The following is an 8,912-nucleotide window of genomic DNA, read 5'->3' on the forward strand; positions in this document are numbered from 1 at the left end:
CTCTGGCGATTTTTAGGTGAACACTGCTCCAAATGTGGCTCTAGTAGCACATAATTCTGTACATGCTTTACAAGTGACCAGTATATGCTATATACCTTGCTATAGGACACAGTCACCTCATGAATAATGTCCTAACCACATACTATAGGCGCCAGTTCTATACAGACTACAAGTCCCTACACGTCCAGCATCAGCCCCAGCAGATTTCTCTGCCCCTTAGAAGTGCTGCGGGCGGCCGCACCAAGCAGAATATTTCCGCCCTCTCGCCACATCTCTCTCCTGCGCTACACAGCAGCTGCCGCTTGGGACAATAGCGAGCCCGGGGATTGGTCTGTGTACCACGTGACGTCAGCGGCGGCCTCTCATTCACATGCAAATAAGGCAGAGTATATGGCGAGTGTGAGCAGCCGCATTGTGACGTCACAAAGAGAGCCATAGAACGTTGTATATAGTCACATGGATCGGGGGGAGAGGCAGGTGTGAGCGATCGGCCTGTACACACTCTCTGGTCACCTAGTATCTGTACCTAGTCACCATGGACCGGGGGGACAGGCAGGTGAGCGACCTTCAGCACTCGGTGTATGTATCATATACATAGCTGCGGTAGGCCTCGGTGTGTACAGGATCCTACGGGGGTGGAGCTGTTACATTGTTACTCTTCTGCTGTAATCCTATGCACAGAACCATGTATATATAGCTTGTGTGTATGTATACAGTGTATATATTCCTAACTGTATAACTATATGGATAGATCTAAGTGTTCTGTATAGGAGGAGATCACGACCTATTGTAAATCCCTAGTGTTCTCTTCTGCATAATGTGAACGTGCCTCTCATTGTGTTCTGTATCTGTGATATTGCTACAATATATTTGTATATATAATAATTTGTATCATTTTCTATTTGTACACGTTGTCCTATTGGATTTGCCTCTGCTTCTGCATCTCTGTGACATCTGTCTTACTGACATGTAACTTTTTGGACTGTATTTTGTTGGTGTGTTCTAGTCAGCCCATGTAGTACAAGCATCTGGCACAGTGGGCCGCCCAATTGTGACATGTGTTGTATACTTTGTTTATTGTGCGTCTGATCCTCTTGCGTGACTACTAGTAATGATAATGTTGTATGGCCTGTTCTGGTCGCATTATACCATTTGTATGTTTTCAGGGGTCTTGTTTGTTGGTGTTTTGTGTGCGTAGAGCATGCAGGTAGTAGCAAAGCGCTCCAATCTGATTCTAATAGGTGGTTGCTTATTGTGCGGGTAGCAAAGGCCCCCATCTTTGCAACTACTGTGATCTTATGCCAAATACAGCACCTTGTATCTGAAATCCTTCACTCCTAATGTAAATGTGCAGTGTGAGACAGAACTATTTGCATCGGGAGACATGGCTTTCTATCTTAAGTCACTGTCTGATGCTTTTCAAAAGGAGAGCAGTATTTAAAAAAAAAAATAAAATGGAGAAGGAAACAGATTTCTCTAGACTTCATATATTCACATGTACTATTCATTTATACAAAGTTGTTTGATGATTGGAGGTACGCTGTAAAGTCCTGAGATGACATCCTATATAATATTTAAGGCTGAAGCCAGACATAGCAGAAAAATCACCTCATTTTGGGGATTCCAGCAAAGTGAATGAGAGTAATTTTACCTTTGGAAATACTTTTTTTTTTTTTTTTTTTTTTTTTTTTTAAATAAAACAAGCATTTTTTTGTTGCATTCTCTTTGGAGCATTTTTAGCTGTGATTTGGTACTTGTGGCCTTAACCTCAGAGAGGTCTGCACTGCTGCCCTTGGCTCTGCAATCCTTGGTTGAGCTATCCAGATAGATAGATTAAATTTTAATGAAATACTCTAAATAAAAAGAAAAAATCTTGTGTTTTTGTCATTCCTTTAAAAAATGCAAAATACATCTAACAGAAAATGTGCAATTTTAGCTCAGATGCAGTTACTGCCTTTGTTTCAGAATGAAACAAAGCACGAAAACTGCACAGTGAGAGTCCCTCAAAAAGTGAACTGATATATATAGAGAGAGAGAGAGAGAGAGAGAGAGAGAGAGAGAGAGAGAGAGACGCCAAGCTCAAAGGTGGATCGTAAAGCTAGGGCTACACAGCAGCTTTGATCATGAAATAATAGTTGCAAGTGAAGATTGCTGTCACTCTGCAACTCCTTTAGTAATGTAAGTCAAAATTATGACCTTGGAGAACCATCAGTTGCCAAAAATTGAAGCAGGGATTTTATTTTATTTTTATCTATTTTTTTTCTCTATTTATTTATTTATTTGTTTGTGCAGTCATAGCACCATTTGGTCATGTGTCACTCCATTCACTTTCATTAGTGACAAACTCGCTTGGCAGCATAGTGATCTTTGGTCCTACGACAGGAGTTGTGACCAAAATCGACAGTTTTAAAGGAGAGAAAGTACAAACAACAGTTACTCCTTGCCCTTTTCCATCCCTTGGTTGAATTTGATGGACATATGTATTTTTTTCAACCATACTATGTAACTACTTTTCTTTTTTTTTTTAATACACTCCTGGTTGTGGCTTTCAAAATAACAAAACAAAACCTTCATGTGTGAAAATAGAGAAGACTTGTAAATGAAAGCTCTGCTGAGGAACAGTGGCATTGGTGAAATTATTCAGGAGGACTTAGAAGATATTAATTGTGCAATGACTAGTGTGAATGTAGACCGCTACTAGTATGGTGAATGTAAACCACTATTTGTATGATGAATGTAGACCACTATTGGCATGGTGCATACAGACCGCTACTAGTCTGGTGAATGTAGACCGCTACTAGTATGGTTGAATGCAGACTGCTACTGGAATGATGCATACAGACTGCTACTGGTATGATGAATATAGACTGCTACTGGTATGGTGAATGTAAACCGCTACTGGTATGGTGACTCTAGACCACTACTAGTATAGTGAATGTAAACCGCTACTAGTATTGTGAATGTAGACCGCTACTAGTATGGTTGAATGTAGACCGCTACTGGTATGGTGCATGCAGACTGCTACTGGTATGGTGAATGTAAACCGCTACTGGTATGGTGAATGTAAACCGCTACTGGTATGGTGACTCTAGACCACTACTAGTATGGTGAATGTAAACCGCTACTGGTATGGTGACTCTAGACCACTACTAGTATGGTGAATGTAAACCGCTACTAGTATTGTGAATGTAGACCGCTACTAGTATGGTTGAATGTAAACCGCTACTGGTATGGTGCATGCAGACCGCTACTGGTATGATGAATATAGACCGCTACTGGTATGGTGAATGTAAACTGCTACTGGTATGGTGACTGTAGACCGCTACTAGTATGGTGAATGTAGACCGCTACTGGTATGGTGAATGTAGACCACTACTGGTACGGTGACTGTAGACCACTAGTAGTATGGTGAATGTAGACTATTTATTGTTTTGCTTGTATTTACTTGTGTAGCGCCAACATATTCCTCAGCATTTTACAGACATTGTCAGTCACTGTCCCATATAGGGCTCACAATCTACATTCTCTATCAGTATATCTTTGGAGTATGGGAATTAACTGCAGTACCTGGAGGAAACCCACGCAAACACAGGGAGAACATACAAATTCTTTGCTACTACTGGTATTGAGAATGCAGGCTACTATTACTAGTAATGAGAATGTAGACTGTTACTACTAGTATTGTGACTGTAGACCACTACTGGTATTGAGAATGCAGGCTACTATTACTAGTAATGAGAATGTAGACTGTTACTACTAGTATTGTGACTGTAGACCACTACTGGTATTGAGAATGCAGGCTACTATTACTAGTAATGAGAATGTAGACTGTTACTACTGATGTTAGTATTGGGAATGTAGACTATTACTACTAGTATTGTGAATGTAGACTACTGCTACTAGTTTTGCATTACCTGAATGTGACAACAGTGTGTGGTTGCTCTGTGGCCAACCATGCCATGTAGTTGCTTTCGTTTTTCTTGCTAATAGAATTTACGATCTTATTCACAGATTCTCCAAGATTATTATTCTTCAAAATTTAATGCAATTCACTGAAGCTCAACAATTGGACACAATGATACTGTAAAACTTCACTTTTATTTTGATAAATATGAATAAAATAAAAATATAAGGCAAAATATACACTGGTCACACTCAGGTTGCGTTCACACTTGCGCCCCTGTTCCCCTTCTGGGTTTTTTGTCTTAATCCCCAGAAAAAGTGCATAGGGGATGTCTTCCCGGCGGTCAGTTTGAAAACCCATTCATTTGTCCGTATGCAGAATCTCTGCAGTGAAACCGTTTTTTTTTGCATGGACACAAAGTCCTGCATGTCTGACTTTGTGTCCGTGGAAAAAAAAAACATTTTCCCTGCAGAGAGTCTGCATACGGACACTGGCGTTTTTACTTTAAAAACCCATTCAAATGAATTGGATTTCAAATTGACTGCCAGCAAGCCGTCCCCTATGCAGTTCTTCCGGGGAATAGGATGGAAACTCAAATGACAGACAGTGGCGCGGGTGTGAACGCCACATAATATCGTCTCTTGGAGCAGCAAATTCTTAACATGTTGCAAGGGATTAATAAATCTACAATCAGATGATTAAGGTTGTGCTAACCCGCAATCTATCTCACACTTACTAACTGAACTCCTGGTGGCCATGCTGATTTTATTTGTGTTTTGCCATCCTAACTAGCAGACTGTTATTGCTGCAGATGACTTTTTGAAAGCCCCTGATGAACCCAGGAAAGATGAAACGCGTAGGGATAACTTCATATGTACAGTAAAGCTATTTAGTTGTCAGTGAACTTTCTGTTTGTGGCTACCATCCATACCTTATCCCTGTTGGCGGGGGATTAGGCCAGTAGCCTCAGGGTAAAAGGGATTGCGTCTCCCAAGCTATATTTAAAACTATATGCGGAGAAAATCCAAAGACGTGCATTGATTGAAAGGGAGTTGAGTTAGTAAGTGTGAAATAGATTGCGGGTGAGCACAGCCTGAATCCTCTGACTGCAGATTTATTAATCCCTCACATATACACGTTGTCTCTTGACATGGCAGCCTGTTAAGAATATGCTGTTCCAGGAGGTGGTATTGGTATGATCAGTGTATATCTTATAATATTTTTTTCTTTTTGCCCTATATTTTATTTATATTTATCTAAATAAAAGTGAAGTTTTCAAGTATCAGTGTTTCCAATTGTTGAGCTCCAGTGAATAGAATTTACGATCCTGGCGTGATTTGTGATTTTCACCCCTCCGTTTTATTTTCTTTGCAGACAAGAAAACCTCTTGTGGAGAAGAGGAGGAGGGCCAGGATTAATGAAAGTCTGCAGGAGCTTCGAGGCATCCTTGCTGACAATGAGGTGTGTATTCCTGTGAAATATTAAAATATAATGTATCTCCCAAATACAGTAATGGCGCTTTGATGTGGAAGGAATCTTTAATGATCATTTTTCATTTGGTATCTTCTAATAGTTTCAATCAAAGATGGAGAACGCAGAAGTTCTTGAGCTGACGGTAAAGCGTGTTCAACGGATCCTTCAGACAAGATCAGCTGGTAAATAGATGCTTTCTTTACAATACTTACCATTTTTGTTAATATAAAGTGCAATTGTCTTTATGCCCAAAGGTTTTGGATATATTATGTTAATTTTTTTTTTTTTTTTCTGCAGAAACAGACCGGTTACAGCGTGAGGCCAGTGAACGATTTGCAGCAGGTTACATCCAGTGCATGCATGAAGTGCACACCTTTGTATCCAACTGTCCAGGCATTGATTCTGGCTTGGCTGCCGATTTGCTAAACCACCTACTAGAATCCATGCCTTTGAGTGAGGGAAGTCTTCAGGATCTTGTCCTGGATGTTCTTCTGGATTCACCATCTTCTGATCCCTCATGTGCCCTTGGCTTGTTAGGATCATCCTCAGATGACAGCTGTTCTGATGTGGATGAAGCTGAGATTGGTAAAAGTGGGATGGAAACTGTGCAGGACAATGAGAGGACCCCCGAGATTCAGCCTCCAACCCCTTCCATGTGGAGACCATGGTGATATGCTCCATAACATTGGAACACCTAGGGACCTGTCCTGACCAGAACACCTGGGTCATTGATGCCAGTCCCAGAAGACAAGAGCCAGTACATATCTATGTATTTGGATGTTCCACTCTATTAACTCTTTATCCGTTGCAATACAAAGAGACACAGTGTATAACTGCGTTATTCCGGCGACATGAATGTCTGTGATTTACCCAAACATTTGCTCTTGGACAAAGCCTCATTTCATCTGAGGTGGCAAGATCACAGTACAGGATTACCGACGCAGGATACACCTTTGTAAAGATTCTCTGTAAACCGACTTGGTGTGTGTCATGCGATTGTTATACTGTGTAACACGTTCATTGTCCTTGTACAGATACTATTCATTATACTGCGCAGCAATGTCTTGTGCAAATCCTATCCCATAGTCTGTCTCCCACTGCTGGAGAGACCATCCGTCCACTGAATTTTCAGACTAGTTGTCCTAAAATAATTCCTGGCGCCCAACCAGCTTTTGGGTGTGAGACTCTAGAGGGATGTGGTTCATGAGCAGCTATGTAGGGGTAATATAGGTAGTGCTCTTGCTGCGTAGGCATAGTGGTAGTGCATTTAACTCTAATCCCTAGGAGGGATGTCTAGTGTTTAGGAAACTTGAGGTTCTACCTTCAGTGAAGGAGACTAGAGGATTGTTCGGATACCGATTTGAAGGGTGCTATAGGAAACACTTCTTTTTTCTTTGCAGGAGTATGTGTATATTAGGCTGGTCTTGTGTAGTTTTTTTCTGTTATGTGTATATAGATGACTTTTTTATGCTTTAGGGAGCTGGTGCCTAAATATGTCTGGTGCACTTGAACCAAACCACAACTCTATGGTCTCCATTGTGTGCATCCATTTGGCAAGCACTTATTATTGTTATTATTATTGTTGTTTTTCTTTATACTTCTCATCCCACAACTTTTGTCTTCTTTTTATACTAAAAGTACTAGTGTGTTTGAGTAGTGCTACTGTGCATTAATTTTTCATGAATAAATTAATGATCTTTTGATGGAAAAAAAATCTTTTTGCTTTTTCTTTTTCCCATCTCATCAGAGGCTAAAGAAATTTCTATCACTAATGTAACATTATTCAATTAAATGACTTGTTATCATTTAGTGTCCTGCAGGAAATCTGTCATTTAGTGCAAACTGTATTATTCCAAAATGTTTATGCCTAAATATATAAATTCTGAATTTGTATGAACCCTATATGCGAAAGCAGTGTCACATGTATATTCTTCTGTGCCATATACTCAGCACAGGCCTTACGTCATTGTGGTAAATTCACATACAACAGATTTGTTGCAGAAATTTATTTTTTGTTATGTAGATTGTGAGCCCCATATAGGGATTACAATGTCCATTTTTTTTCCCTATCAGTATATCTTTGTAGAAAGGGAGGAAATCCACGCAAACACGGGGAGAACATACAAACTCCATGCAGATGTTGTTCTTGGTGGGATGCGAACCCAGGTCCCTGATGCTGCAAGGCTGCAGTGCTAACCACTGAGCCACTGTGTTGCCCCACTATTGTAGACATTTCTGTGACTGTCCTATACATCTGAATGGATCCTGCAAAAATCTGTGTCCTTGCTGCAGAAACAATACTATTCAGATGAATAGAACAAACTGATTTTCAGCTGCACAAAATTTGTAGTGTGTGAATTCAGTCTCAGGCTAAGGCCCCATGTAGCAAAATGCAGGTAAAAAACGTAGGATAAATGCATCACATTTTTTTCCCGCAGCATTTTCATTGTGTTTTTGCTGAATTTTTTCACTGGATGTTCTTCCCTTATTATACCAGTGTTTCCGCAGGTATAATGGACACACAGCGGATTTTTTTTTTCTTTGCAGTGTGTGGATAGGATTCGCTAGAATCTCATTTGCAGGTACTGTATATCTGTAAATCGTTGTTTGGTTTTTTTGTATTTTTTTTTTTTTTTCCATACGGAGGCCGTATTGTATGTATTGGATATCATTCCATTCAATAATTCACTACTTTTACTTCCATTGAGAACTGTGTAAATATCCTTTATCTGTGCACAAAAAAATACATCTTTATGAAGCCATGGTTCTTGAGATCAATCCTTGCAAGACTCCTTTTATAATATATAAAATCTGTAAATTATGGTCGGAAACTCTTCATCAGTACCATCTATAAAGTGACTGATCCCCTATTGAGGTGCATATTGATGCTGGAGTATACATTCGAAATTCGGGGTAGCAGCTGCCACAGGGCCCAGGAGATTAGGGGGCCCGGAGGCTGCGGATTTTTTTTTTTAATAGGCTGGGGTTACCCCTATTTACTTACCGATCCTGGCTCCTGCTCATGGCCACCAATAATTAAGGCCAATGGTCTGCAATCCCCACAAACACCGCTATCATTATACTCAGGGGGTCTTTCAGATCCTCAGCGGTTGGGGGAGCCCCATGTCAAAAGTTTGCCACGGGGCCCCGCTATTCCTAGTTACGCCACTGCTTTCACATTTGTACAACTTTCCGTCTGATGTGATATAGAAAATCCTGGAGGGAAACTGATGTCAGAGCAGATCCTATAGTTATAGGTTCTAAGTAACAATATTGCAAATATATAATAACTTTACCTTAAACACCATAATTAGAGATTAGCTCAAGCCTTCCCAACACATCAGAACATCTGTCCACGCTTTAATGAGTTACCAGCCCCCTTCTAATAAGGCTGTGACATAATGCACAAATATGTAGCAATATAGTAGGGTGGCTGGGTAGTAGAGATGAGTCGTCTGTGAATGAGCCGGCTCCTTGTAGTGAGTGACGGATGTCAGCTCCTGTCAGGAAGCTGACAGCACATGTAACCCTGCCC

The 8,912-nt window shown here is 40.4% G+C and overlaps 1 protein-coding gene across 1 annotated transcript; it reads left to right on the top strand.

Annotated features, from left to right (window-relative positions):
* Positions 1-342: 342 nt before the first annotated feature.
* Positions 343-7,094, top strand: LOC142198127 (transcription cofactor HES-6-like). The gene is made up of 4 exons (XM_075268973.1): positions 343-556; positions 5,279-5,365; positions 5,478-5,559; positions 5,675-7,094. Exons 1-4 carry the CDS (start codon positions 536-538, stop codon positions 6,046-6,048), a joined length of 564 nt encoding a protein of 187 aa, XP_075125074.1. The 5' UTR covers positions 343-535; the 3' UTR covers positions 6,049-7,094.
* The last annotated feature ends 1,818 nt before the right edge of the window (positions 7,095-8,912 follow it).

The sequence above is a fragment of the Leptodactylus fuscus genome, chromosome 3 (assembly GCF_031893055.1).
Source record: "Leptodactylus fuscus isolate aLepFus1 chromosome 3, aLepFus1.hap2, whole genome shotgun sequence".
NCBI classification, from domain to species: Eukaryota; Metazoa; Chordata; class Amphibia; order Anura; family Leptodactylidae; genus Leptodactylus; species Leptodactylus fuscus.

Bases quoted from the DNA above. Each gene is read 5' to 3' on its own strand.
- LOC142198127 (XM_075268973.1), top strand. From the start codon at position 536: ATGGACCGGGGGGACAGGCAG. The intron at 557-5,278 runs GTGAGCGACCTT...TTTTCTTTGCAG, and splicing joins TGGACCGGGGGGACAGGCAG to ACAAGAAAACCTCTTGTGGA. The intron at 5,560-5,674 runs GTAAATAGATGC...TTTTTTCTGCAG, and splicing joins CCTTCAGACAAGATCAGCTG to AAACAGACCGGTTACAGCGT.